The sequence below is a fragment of the Harmonia axyridis genome, chromosome 5, assembly GCF_914767665.1.
Source record: "Harmonia axyridis chromosome 5, icHarAxyr1.1, whole genome shotgun sequence".
Classification (NCBI taxonomy): Eukaryota; Metazoa; Arthropoda; class Insecta; order Coleoptera; family Coccinellidae; genus Harmonia; species Harmonia axyridis.
This window is the reverse complement of record NC_059505.1, coordinates 33000993-33015142: the sequence shown is the minus strand read 5'-3', so window position 1 is coordinate 33015142 and position 14150 is coordinate 33000993. Positions and strand designations below refer to the sequence as shown.

The 14150-nt window shown below is 35.7% G+C and overlaps 2 protein-coding genes across 13 annotated transcripts in view; both read left to right on the top strand.

The window, feature by feature from the left end:
- LOC123680809 (disintegrin and metalloproteinase domain-containing protein 11) overlaps positions 1-14150 on the top strand; it is a 656359-nt gene that overhangs the window by 19882 nt on the left and 622327 nt on the right. The gene's annotated exons all lie outside the window — the stretch shown is intronic.
- On the top strand, positions 5660-8516 carry LOC123680811. The gene is made up of 2 exons (XM_045618927.1): positions 5660-5786; positions 7399-8516. The coding sequence occupies exon 2, from the start codon at positions 7409-7411 to the stop codon at positions 8414-8416; it is 1008 nt and encodes a 335-aa protein (XP_045474883.1). The 5' UTR covers positions 5660-5786; positions 7399-7408; the 3' UTR covers positions 8417-8516.

Below are 14150 nucleotides of genomic sequence, written 5' to 3'. Positions count from 1 at the left end.
GTTATGAGTATGCTCAGACTTGAAAATCAAATATTATTATTATTAATCGTATACAGTGGACGTCTGTTTATGCAAAATACCTTTAGCTGTGGCTAGGGCTTCATTGTATGAGTTTCTAAATTGATTTCCTTTACGCAATCGATAATCAATTTGAGATTCATCGCATACCAATTACCAACTCAACGTTACCACAACTCACACAGCGTATTCTTCGAATATGGCTTTTTTTTCGTCTGATCCTGTAGATTTTCCAACTGAATAAAATGCAGCAGATGAAGAACGAACGTAACTTTCTGTTTTAGATATAGATATTGGGGAGTCTCTTTGGATCAAGACCTTTTGGTTTATTCTGCCCTTCATCAGAGCAGTTCTCGCCATTGGTCATCCTAGTCTATAGTTTGTCCTCCACTTCCAGAGTTCTAAGAATTCCAGTATTTGGGATGGCTTCAATGAGGTTGTTTCCTCACTTCTATAAGTCTCTTGCTTAAAGCAGTTCCTACGTTGGCTAGCGAAGGAGAGGTATTCTGTCACCAGGTTATTAGGAGTTTTCTGCTAGACTCATTCTCATAAGGGGTTGTCCATTAATCACGTGAGGCTTGAAAGGGGGGGGAGGGGTTTGATAAAAATCACGAAAATATCACAAGGGGGAGGGGGGGTGTAGTAAGATATCACGTGTATTTATTTTTTCGTCAAACGCGCGATTTTTAAACAAATATTAAGCGGCACGGCGCGGCGTGTAGTGACCTTGACTACATTAAATATATTCATGTACTAGTACAATACATGTTTTTCCCATGATTACACTTTTCGTTTATTATTATTGTTATGGCAATCAAAAAAAACTTGCAACCTGGTGTAGACATTTTTATTATGGTTCTTAATTTCAGAAGAAAGATTATAGTTTATACCTATATTTAAATTGAGTTAATATTCAGAAAATTTTAAGATTCGTTGTAGGTACTAAAAATACACGTGATGTTGAGAAGGGGGAGGGGGGTGGTCTTAAACCTCACTACGTATCACCAATGGGGGAGGGGGGTTTAAAAAATGCTAAAAAAAGATCACGTGATTAATGGACAACCCCTAATGTGCTTCCTGAAGCAGTGGGAAGGTGTTGCATATTTTTGCTAAGATCCAGATACTTCTTAGATGGTGAAGTATCGAAGAAACTTTTTGGAATGATCCAACCCAGGAAGATTCAGTCAGAGTGTTTCTCTGTTTCAATTTTCTTCTTCTCCTGAAACTCTTTTTTTAGGTACATTTTCCTATACCTCAAAAAGGTTCTGGGCCAATGAAAAGAGTTTGTGTTTCTCTTCTGTAAAGTGTGTTGGAGTCTTCATTTTCTTTAACTCCGAAGTGACAGGGAACCCAGCCCAAACAGACATTGTTATTCTCGAGTATTTCATTGATTCGACACTAGAATACCATTTTAGAATCGATGATATGTGAGGACAATGCTTTGATTGCAGCCTGACTGGCAGAATGTATCATTATATCACATTCCTGATAGTTTACAGCTGGGTTCATTTCCACACATTATTCGGATTGCAAGTATCTCTGCCTGGAAGACACTTGGAGAGTGGAGAGAGAGTGAGCCCCGAATACTCCAGCATCAGTCACTGTTTTGGCTTTAGAACCATCTGTGTACCATTCGATTCAAACGTTATACAGTAAGAAAGAAATTTTGCCTGGCATTCGAATCACGATAATTCACAAGATAACTATATATAAATCACAGGACGTATCAACCTGCCTCCATAAAAACTTTAACGCCCAATGTCAACCTCGTGAAACTCTAACCTATAAACCCCTCCCGCAAAACTATTTTTCAGACTTTTAGTGCTCTAATCCGGGTCTGTTAGCGTTATAAAACCGTTATGACCCCTCGAACCGAACTAAAAATGTATAGGGATTTTTTTCAAAATCGTGTTCACTTGTACGTCGCCCGAACAACGCCGACCAAGAAGCTGTAAAAGCGACGTTTCGGATTTATACTGTCGTACCGGGACGCCCGTAATCCCTTATGGCCGTGGGCGTCTGGAGTCTGGATATGAGGTACATCTTTCCGTAACCGCGAGAAATTGCAGATGTTTATACCTGGCCTTTTTGCAGCGCGTATTGCTTCGCACGTATCGATAAAAAGATTTACCAGATGGCGGCGTCGGGTTGTAAACAGTCGTTGTCATCCCCTAAAATGGGCGCTTCCGTGTAACCGCCCGGATCTCTCGTACGTCAAATCCGATAAAATAAAGGTGGGTCGTTTCTTCGTATCGTGTATGATTGCTTTATTTTTGAGCGAACGTTTCACGAATAGGATGCATTTCGTCTGTCATTTTAGAATTTTAGACGATGAGGTTCGACTAACTGATCAGAGTCGTGACTGGCCAAACTGACGCCCTTGGTAGATACCCAATTTGCAGAAGTAAAATGAATATTGAGTAATCGGTATCTTCTGCTGAGATATGAAGAAATTTCGATAATGACATTCATCAACAAAAACTGACAATTCCAACCTGTACAAAAAATTCAATTCATTTAAGAGTTTTTCAGAAAAAACTAAACCTTTGTCCTTCACATTACTCGCATTTTCATATCCCTCTTCTCTCATATTTTCGAGTGATGGCGACTATAACTTCTTTAAAATATCCTAAATGTTCCTAAAGAAACAAATCTCCTGAAAAATATTCCCTGATTCTAATGATTCCTTTTTCGCCATTATTAAAAAAATATTGATGAACACTTTGGTAATTCTACAAATTAGTTTATAAATGCCATATATTCTACCTTACTTTCATCGTACGTATTACTTAGTGCCGAAAAAAAGGTTGAAAAATAAAAAATTATGGAGCTCAATGAAACTGACGATATCTTTAGGAGCCTATTACTTCTTGAGTATCCAGAACTGACTTTCCCCTGTGAGTGGTTCTTAGGCCAGTCAGCCTCGGACATTTGCACACTATGTGCTCGGATGTTTCTACCTCCTTTCCACAGAGCCTGCAGATCCCATCTGCTAACTTACCCATGCGGTACAAAAGGTATTCGCACCGAGAGTATTTTGTTAGCAGTACCACCATCACCCGAAAGTCAACTCGTGGTAGCAGCAGGAGCTTCCTGGTATAAGTCGGTGAAAACACCACAACTTTTTTTGCCTGAGAAAATCCGGAGAGTTTCTCCAGAGGGTTTTTTATTGTTTCACTCCCATTGTTGGACCGCTGTCATTTATTGGTATTTTCAGAGCCTACAGAAGGTCTCAGGACCAACAGGTGTTAACCTCGATGCCCTTTTTGCAAGTTCATCGGCTTTTTCTTTTCCTTCAATACCACAAGGCCCGGTTCGATAGTAGAGTTTTTTATTCCATCTGGCCAGTTACTTTATTAATAAATAAATAAAAACACTTGACTATACGTTCACAAATTTAATAAAATATTATATTACGTTGACATGCATGTTTCGGGTTTTACCCCATTCTCAAAACTAAACAGAATAATAAACGGTACAAATTATACATCAAACAAAACAGATGTTAACACCGGAGATAAGCGGAACTCCAGCTGATCGTTCACAATTGGCAATTTTTGTTTATGTGCTGAAGATATTTCTAAACATTCTAAAAGATCTAATCGCTTACTTTTCTCTCCTTCGTGTAAAATTTTGGTTTTATTAAAATCTATAAAATGGTTACAAGAGATACAATGAGTTGAAAACCCCGTTGTGGATTTATTTTGTAAAATAGATTTTTTATGTTCTTCAACCCTAACTTTGAGAGAACGACCGGTTTGACCAACATAAAAAGCAGGACATTCGTCACAGAACAACTTATATACACCACTTTTTTCTGAATCACTTAACTTATCCCTACCATCAGAAAACATTGATCTCAAATTTTTCTTGTTTGTACACACAATATCAACTCTGTTTTTTCTTAATCTATTACAAACTATGTCGCTAATCTGTGGAATATAATTAATATATACAAATCTCTTCATTTGATCTTTAGGTTGAGGTGGATAGATACAAGTTAAAAGTTTTTCACGTTGTTTTTTCAATATTAATTTATCTATTATGTCAGGAGAGTAGCCGTTGTTCTTTGTTAATAACTTTAACATCTCAACTTCTTTTTTGAAGTTATTCTCCGATAGAGGAGTGGAAATAAGTCTGTGCACAAGGGAATGAAACGCAGACATTTTAATTCTATAAGGGTGTGAACTACTATTATGAATGAGAACATCGGAAAAAGTTGGTTTTCTGTAAATATCAAAATCAAGATGGTCATTTACGATTTTTATCTGAATATCCAGGAAGTTGAGTGATTTATCCACATTTTCCAATTCCAAAGTGAAATGAACACCGTCATAAAATGAGTTAATAAGCTTTAGAAATGATTCGAGTTCTGAATCCGAGCCAGTCCAAATACAAAATACGTCATCAACATATCGCTTCCAGTACAGTACATATACAGTCAGATTATTATTCATTATGGAAAATATTTTCTTTTCCAAATGTGTCATAAAAATTTCACTGAAAAGGGGGGATGAAGGAGAACCCATTGGTAGACCATCTAGTTGTTGATAAAATTTCCCATTGAACTTAAAATAGCTCTGTTCAAGACATATTTGTAATATTTTCATTGTTTCTTCAATTATTTCCGTACTGAGTGAAATATTGTCATGGAGTTGTTCACTGACTAAATTTTTGATTTCTGCAGTCGGTATGGATGGAAATAAATTCACTACATCGAATGAAATCAACCTGGCATTTGAGGGAATTTTGAGGATCTTTAATTCGTTTGTTAATTGAACTGTATTTTTGATAGAATAAATAGGATTATGTTGTATCATACCTGGTAACATCGAATTCAAGAATTTACAGAGCTTCAAAGATGGTGCATGAGTATATGAAACAATGGGTCTCATCGGACAATTTTCCTTATGTATTTTAGGAAGAGCATATAATAAGGGTATTCTGGGGTTCATTATGGTCAGAGGGAAACTCACTTGAGATAACAAGTTAGGGCAGCTCTTAATTGTCTTCTTCACCGCAGTTTGGAATTTTGATGTAGGGTCAAACTTCAATTCTAAGAAATTATTAGAATTCAATAAACTTTCAGTTTTTATCAAATAATCATTTCTGTTCAAAAGTGTGACTGTATTGCCTTTGTCAGCTTTTGTTATGATCAGGTCATTTTCTGAGGCTTTCTTTTTGATTTGTTTTAAAACCAATGACTCATTTTTATTATCTTCTACGGTAGCTTTTGATATTATTCTCGCACATAATGATTTTTCGAGATCTCGATTTTCAGGAGGTTCAATTTTATTTAAAGCCAATTCAACATTTACTGCAAATTGTTTGAGGTCGTTTTTACTGAACACATTCGGACAATGTTTCAAACCTTTTTCCAGCAATTTAATTTCAGTTTCTTCGAAATGTACGTCTGTAAAATTTTTCACTTTTTCGTAAAAGATTTTGTTAGTTTCACTCACGTAATTCAACGAGTTAGGTTCGAATTTGTCCACATTATTCACAAGAGCTTCAAGTTTTTTAAGTTGATTTTCATATTGTTTATGTCCCAAAATCCTTACTTCCTCTCTGATGGTAAAATCCAAATGGTCGAACTCAGCAGGGCTAATGCGGTAAGTTAATTCACTGTGTATCACTTTCAGGTGTAGTTTGTTGTTGTCTCTTATCTTATACCACTTTTTCATCTCCAGCTTGATCCAAGTTCTAATTGCGGATTTTAAGGCAAGTTTTGCCTGGGGTGAATTGTTTTTACAACTGATCTTCATATATTTCGGTTTGATATTATTCAATAAACACTGTTTATTGAACCATAGGTGGTTGTTACATCTCTTGATCTTTAAGAGTACCTTTCTGTAATATATTGCGAGTCGTGAAATGTTTGCATTCTTGATTAAAGAAATAGATCTCTCGCTCAACACTTGGTGAAACATCGTTATTAATAAATAAATAAAAACACTTGACTATACATTCACAAATTTAATAAAATATTATATTACGTTGACATGCATGTTTCGGGTTTTACCCCATTCTCAAAACTAAACAGAATAATAAACGGTACAAATTATACATCAAACAAAACAGATGTTAACACCGGAGATAAGCGGAACTCCAGCTGATCGTTCACAATTGGCAATTTTTGTTTATGTGCTGAAGATATTTCTAAACATTCTAAAAGATCTAATCGCTTACTTTTCTCTCCTTCGTGTAAAATTTTGGTTTTATTAAAATCTATAAAATGGTTACAAGAGATACAATGAGTTGAAAACCCCGTTGTGGATTTATTTTGTTCGACCATTTGGATTTTACCATCAGAGAGGAAGTAAGGATTTTGGGACATAAACAATATGAAAATCAACTTAAAAAACTTGAAGCTCTTGTGAATAATGTGGACAAATTCGAACCTAACTCGTTGAATTACGTGAGTGAAACTAACAAAATCTTTTACGAAAAAGTGAAAAATTTTACAGACGTACATTTCGAAGAAACTGAAATTAAATTGCTGGAAAAAGGTTTGAAACATTGTCCGAATGTGTTCAGTAAAAACGACCTCAAACAATTTGCAGTAAATGTTGAATTGGCTTTAAATAAAATTGAACCTCCTGAAAATCGAGATCTCGAAAAATCATTATGTGCGAGAATAATATCAAAAGCTACCGTAGAAGATAATAAAAATGAGTCATTGGTTTTAAAACAAATCAAAAAGAAAGCCTCAGAAAATGACCTGATCATAACAAAAGCTGACAAAGGCAATACAGTCACACTTTTGAACAGAAATGATTATTTGATAAAAACTGAAAGTTTATTGAATTCTAATAATTTCTTAGAATTGAAGTTTGACCCTACATCAAAATTCCAAACTGCGGTGAAGAAGACAATTAAGAGCTGCCCTAACTTGTTATCTCAAGTGAGTTTCCCTCTGACCATAATGAACCCCAGAATACCCTTATTATATGCTCTTCCTAAAATACATAAGGAAAATTGTCCGATGAGACCCATTGTTTCATATACTCATGCACCATCTTTGAAGCTCTGTAAATTCTTGAATTCGATGTTACCAGGTATGATACAACATAATCCTATTTATTCTATCAAAAATACAGTTCAATTAACAAACGAATTAAAGATCCTCAAAATTCCCTCAAATGCCAGGTTGATTTCATTCGATGTAGTGAATTTATTTCCATCCATACCGACTGCAGAAATCAAAAATTTAGTCAGTGAACAACTCCATGACAATATTTCACTCAGTACGGAAATAATTGAAGAAACAATGAAAATATTACAAATATGTCTTGAACAGAGCTATTTTAAGTTCAATGGGAAATTTTATCAACAACTAGATGGTCTACCAATGGGTTCTCCTTCATCCCCCCTTTTCAGTGAAATTTTTATGACACATTTGGAAAAGAAAATATTTTCCATAATGAATAATAATCTGACTGTATATGTACTGTACTGGAAGCGATATGTTGATGACGTATTTTGTATTTGGACTGGCTCGGATTCAGAACTCGAATCATTTCTAAAGCTTATTAACTCATTTTATGACGGTGTTCATTTCACTTTGGAATTGGAAAATGTGGATAAATCACTCAACTTCCTGGATATTCAGATAAAAATCGTAAATGACCATCTTGATTTTGATATTTACAGAAAACCAACTTTTTCCGATGTTCTCATTCATAATAGTAGTTCACACCCTTATAGAATTAAAATGTCTGCGTTTCATTCCCTTGTGCACAGACTTATTTCCACTCCTCTATCGGAGAATAACTTCAAAAAAGAAGTTGAGATGTTAAAGTTATTAACAAAGAACAACGGCTACTCTCCTGACATAATAGATAAATTAATATTGAAAAAACAACGTGAAAAACTTTTAACTTGTATCTATCCACCTCAACCTAAAGATCAAATGAAGAGATTTGTATATATTAATTATATTCCACAGATTAGCGACATAGTTTGTAATAGATTAAGAAAAAACAGAGTTGATATTGTGTGTACAAACAAGAAAAATTTGAGATCAATGTTTTCTGATGGTAGGGATAAGTTAAGTGATTCAGAAAAAAGTGGTGTATATAAGTTGTTCTGTGACGAATGTCCTGCTTTTTATGTTGGTCAAACCGGTCGTTCTCTCAAAGTTAGGGTTGAAGAACATAAAAAATCTATTTTACAAAATAAATCCACAACGGGGTTTTCAACTCATTGTATCTCTTGTAACCATTTTATAGATTTTAATAAAACCAAAATTTTACACGAAGGAGAGAAAAGTAAGCGATTAGATCTTTTAGAATGTTTAGAAATATCTTCAGCACATAAACAAAAATTGCCAATTGTGAACGATCAGCTGGAGTTCCGCTTATCTCCGGTGTTAACATCTGTTTTGTTTGATGTATAATTTGTACCGTTTATTATTCTGTTTAGTTTTGAGAATGGGGTAAAACCCGAAACATGCATGTCAACGTAATATAATATTTTATTAAATTTGTGAACGTATAGTCAAGTGTTTTTATTTATTTATTAATAACGATGTTTCACCAAGTGTTGAGCGAGAGATCTATTTCTTTAGTTACTTTATGTTATTACGGCACTCCCATGTCAGTAGCTGGCTATATGATTCTAGGGATCTCAGCGTTGCCTGTCTGCCCGTAGTGATGTTAATACGCGCCCCTTCGAATTTCTTTTGAGACTCTCTGGGGCGCAAGATAGAGGATTCTCTTCCCAGGGATCTAGAGATCCTCGTTTTAGGCTCACATACTTCAATACCTGTGCCTCTTTCTGATTTTGATTTTCTGTGGTATGAAATGAAAACAGTAATTCTATAGAATGATGAGATACAAATGGTTCTGCTGTTAGAATTGAAAATACAAACAATTTATCCCTGAAACACCAAGAGATCACCCCAAAAATGGAATGGAATATGCCAAAGTTCATAAATGAAAACGTTGATAAGCCTGATAAGTGCATGAGTTTCAGCGTCAATAACTCGTTAAAAGTACTATGAGGCAGGTTACGCCACATCTAAGATATTAATGGGTATAATTGTATATTTTTGTGCAACAAATAAAAAAACAAATAAATAAAAAAAATAATGCGACACTTTTGATGTTGAATTTTTTTGTATTTCTTTCTGTTGTTTCCGACTTAATTATTTTTGTCGATCAAGCTTGAAATGCCGCCCCTGAATTTCAACGCCTAGGCGACCATGCCTACCGCCTAGTGATGAAATTAAATGTATATTTTCTAAGTCATCAGGAACGAAATTTAAGAACATATACTATAAGGCAGCCATGATGTGAAACCAACAACTCTGGACATAATGTGACTTAGTGCTGCCACCTTCACGCCATATCTGAAACTTCCACTCCGACGAGCGAATTCGATTTCGATATCATCGAACCATCTAATCGTGAAATTCAAACTCGAAGCTATGCCGATACCAGTGGCGTACGTAATGGACGCAAGAGAAGCGTTGCCTTAAGCTACCTCTCGAATATGCATCTGAGGTGTATTGTTAAAAAATTGTTACTCCCATTTCGAACTTCACCTCCGCCACTGACAGACCGGAAAAACCGTAGATATTGCTGTTCCGTAGGACCGGATATCACAATATTGTTTCTCAAAATAGCGCGATGATTGCAGGCACGTTCCGTTTATAATTGCTAGAACGGCCGAATTTGCCGAAAATTGCACTAGACGACTAAATGAACATTTCGATGGTGCTCCCCTGCAGCTTCGTTCCTCGAGCGACTGAAAACCATAGAATTGGGTGCGGATTTGCAGACATTCAGGAGGAACGATGTATGAGAGTTCGGTGAACCGACTTCATCGGATGGAGTATATCCGTAAATTTGCATATTTCAGTCCTTCTCTTATATGAAGCCGACTCAAATACGGATGAGGTTGCTTTTATTATTTTCTCTAATTCTGTGGTTATTCCGTTCATTCTTCCACATTTTGTAGAACAAAATCGTGCGAGAATATATCAGAAACGCACAGTTTTCATGGTTATATTTTATTATTCCATGGTGGTACTCCGAACTTTCCGCCACGGCTTCGTCTGTCAATTCATCAATTTGCCTTAAAGAAATCAGTTCTGCCAACAAACTTTTTTCAATGCAAAAATCACTAAAATATATTTATGGAAATATTTCATTAATTTCAATGAAAATGCAATGAATTAGAGAAAATAATGTATAATACTCGTACAGAAGGCTCATTCTACCACTCGTTCATTCCAAAACTCGCCACTTCGTGGCTCGTTTTTGAATTTTGAACTCGTGGAAGAATATCAATGCCTTCTGCACTTGTATTATAAATGACTATTCTGGCTCTCGAGATTGTGGAAGTTCGTCTCCAATTCTAACCTCAAGTTAAAGTGTTCTCTACAGGTTGTGTTCGATTATTTTGTGTCAACTTGTTAATAGGTATCAAGTACCCGCAGATGATTTTATCAGCTGCTAAAAGAACTGAATTCTTGTTGTGCTACGGGTTAAGCAATGCAATTTGAAGAAAATTGCTTTTTATCGTCATACAAAGGTTTTTATAATTAAAAAATTGTTGTCTCTTCAAATATTCGATAATTATCTTCCAATAAATGTCCTCTAACATATATTTTTTATGCCTTCAGGTGAGAATTTAAAATAATTGTTTACGTTCTTTCAAACTTCACCGCACGCCTCTGTCTGACAGAGACAAATAAAGGTAGAAACATATTACGCTCGACGCGACGAAACGCTAGACCCGATCAACGCGTCGATTGACTTCAAATGCATACTTGTAGACCCACCCAGGAAAAAGTCGCTGGGGGCCAGATCTGGCGATTACGGTGAATGCAGAAGCAATTCGAAGCCCAATTCATGCAATTTTGCCAATGTTTTAATTGGTTTGTGACACGGCGCATTGTCTTGATGAAACAGCACCTTCTTTTTCTTCAAATGGGGCCGTTTTTTAACGATTTCATCCTTTCAACGTTCCAATAACGCTATATATATATAATAATCGCTGTTGATGTCTATCCCTTTTGGAGGTAATCAATGAATATTATACCTTGAGCATCCCAGAATACTGATGCCATGACCTTGCCAGCTGACTGTTGTGTTTTCCTCGTTTTGGATTCGGTTCATCGTGTGCAGTCCCCTCAGCTGACTGTCGATTGGACTCCGGAGTGGAATGATGGAGCCATGTTTTATCCATTGTCACATATCGACGCAAAAATTCAGGTTTATTGCACTTAAACAGCTCCAAACACTGCTCAGAATCATTAACACGTTGTTGCTTTTGATCGATTGTGAGCTCGCGCGGCACCCATTTTGCACTGAGCTTGCTCATGTACAAATATTCTTGAATATTTTGATGTACACGTTCAGATGATATCTTCACAATGTCTGCTATCTCGATCAACATCACTTTAGGTTCATTCAAAATTATTTTGTGACCTTTTTTGATTTTTTCATTGACACCTTCTTTTGGGCGTCCATTGCGTTCGCCGTATTCGATGCTCATTTCACCACGATTAAACTTAGCATACCAATCAATGATGGTTGATTTTCCTGGTGCAGACCCTGGAGATTCTTTATCAAGTCAAGATTTTGCTTAAACTGTATTTTTTCCTTCAAAAAGCAATATTTTATTCGCACACGAAATTCTTTTCTTTTCATCTTTTTTCAAATAACAAAAGGAGCTACACTCACAACGCGCAATATCTCATAAACTAATGGTCGGACTGCTGTCAAATTTTGACACGTATTGTTTGAAGGTTGTTACTAAGATGCATAGAATACCTGGTGTGTTTACTGATTCGATTTTGTTTCAATTTTTTTGGGAGACCCACCTGTTGCTTTGGTGGTCTGCTTCACCAGAGTTCTGTAAGGTGGCGCTCTTTAAAATTTTTCGAATTCCCGCTATCTGCCTGGTGCCTTTTAAAAAGGAAATACTGATTTTAGACACTGCAAACATTCACAATAAATTACAATTCAGTTCATTTAAAATTTTCAATCGAATGAATGGAATATAATGACAGACCATAGAATATAAAATATTATTGTTCTATAGTCAAAGTTCACGACAAGAGCGTAGAAATAGGGGGATACTGGGGGTAATTACACGGTGTTCCTAAATTGGAGATACAAATGAACATGACAGATTTCCGGATCATTTTAAGAAAAAAAGTCTTATAACATGAGTCCCCAAACATTTTGTTTTGAGATACATGTGTTAAAGTTTAAGTTTTTTCCTCGTATAACCTTTCCTTCACAAGATATTTAATTTGAATTGGTCATAGATATTCCAGTTTAAAATATTCACCATTTGATATGCTTATTTTGAATGCAAATCTACAGAGTGATATTTTTTCTGGAAGGATGCCTTCTTCCTTCCTCCAAAACTATATTTTAGTGAATGGCTGTTAGTTTAGAAAAATGTAGAAAAAAACTCTGGTCCAGTACTACACATTTTGGTTTATTATAGTTTTGTCGTATCTGCTATCGATTTCGAGAAAAAATATCTAGTAATCCTCAGGAAAATCCAAATTATTATAAAGATCCAGCTAGTAAGCTCTAATGAATGCATTAATAATAAGCTTTGGTATTTATTTACCCAATCTGTAGCGAAGATTAATAAATATTTGATAAACTGTACGACACACTAGAAACAACCTGTTTATTGAAAGCAAATCGTTTGTGGGCTCATATTCATGAAACTTTTTTTTCTCAAAATTATCCAAGTAATTTCTCATTTTCCTTCGTAACTCTAATTTGAGAACACCCAGTATAAAGTAAGAACAACCGAATTAGTAACAACAAAAATTATTTCGAGTAATTTGGATCAAACTTCATTATCAAACTTCTTTTTCTAACATTACAGATATGAATAGAAGTTGTCGTCAAAAAAATTTTTTTTCGATTATCCCCCCCCCCCAAAAAAAAAGATCTACGCCCTTGGTTCACGAGAGTCGAGAATTGAGAGAAATGTCAAATGTAAACGATATATGCGCCATCTGAAACAGACCGCGATCTCTCGAAATCAAGTAGGTATAAATCTGAAAAATCTCCCGTTTTGTCTGAAAGTTTTACAGGTATAAGTAGACACACCAGGTTTTCTATGCATCTTAGTTGTTACTAACTAAAAATCATATGGATTAATTACTACCACTGCCATCTGTGCATTAGACCGGGGGCTTTTCAATTGACCAAATAATGTTGACGTGATTGGGTGAAATTATTTCATATGACATAAAATTGATTGGTTGTTAGAACTGTAAAAAAATTTTCCTACAGAATCCTTCAAAATAGACGAATCTACTATAGACTTCCAAGTGAATATTCGGCTCAGAATTGCACGAATAGCCGATTCCCCCATGAATGTCACCAGTTCGACGTCGGCATATAAAATAATGGACTTTATCGTTGATGGACAGAGCAACCGACATAGGGAAAACCTAGGGAATCAACTGTACGCGCATTCGATGCCTGAGGGACATGCCGTAGTCCAGAATCGAGCGTAGTGACACACATATATCGAGCATGTATTGAACATCCGAACCCCGAAACAATATTACTGTCATACGTTTGTCGAATTTACATACATCTAGTTTGCGATGCGACCCACCTAACGGACCGAAAAAAAAAGATTGAAGAATCGGTTAAATGTTTTTATGTTTTACATTATTTCGCATCCATGGAACATCACAACGTGACCGCTGTGCGAATTTGACATGTAACGAAGATTTGAATGCCAGGGATGGTTGAAGGGGTAGAAAAAATGACATCGTTCCGATTTGTCGGACTATTAGGCCAAATGAAAAGTTCCCGGTTTGATGCACAGATGGCGGTGCTAGTATTAAATCCATATGATTATTAGTTAGTACCAACCTTCAAACGATACGTGTCAAAATTTGACAGCAGTCCGACCATTAGTTTGTGAGATATTGCGTTGTGAGTGTAGCTACTTTTGTTATTTGAAAAAAGATGCAAAAAAAAATTTCGTGTGCTGATAAAATATTTCTTTTTGAAGGGAAAAAATAAAGTTGAAGCAAAATCTTGCCTTGATGAAGGGTTTCCGGGGTCTGCACCAGGAAAATCAACCATCATTGATTTGTATGCTAAGTTTAAACGTGGTGAAATGAGCACGGA

What these genes read in the sequence shown, in the direction of transcription:
- LOC123680811 (XM_045618927.1), top strand. Translation starts at nt 7,409, where the DNA reads ATGACACATTTGGAAAAGAAAATATTTTCCATAATGAATAATAATCTG.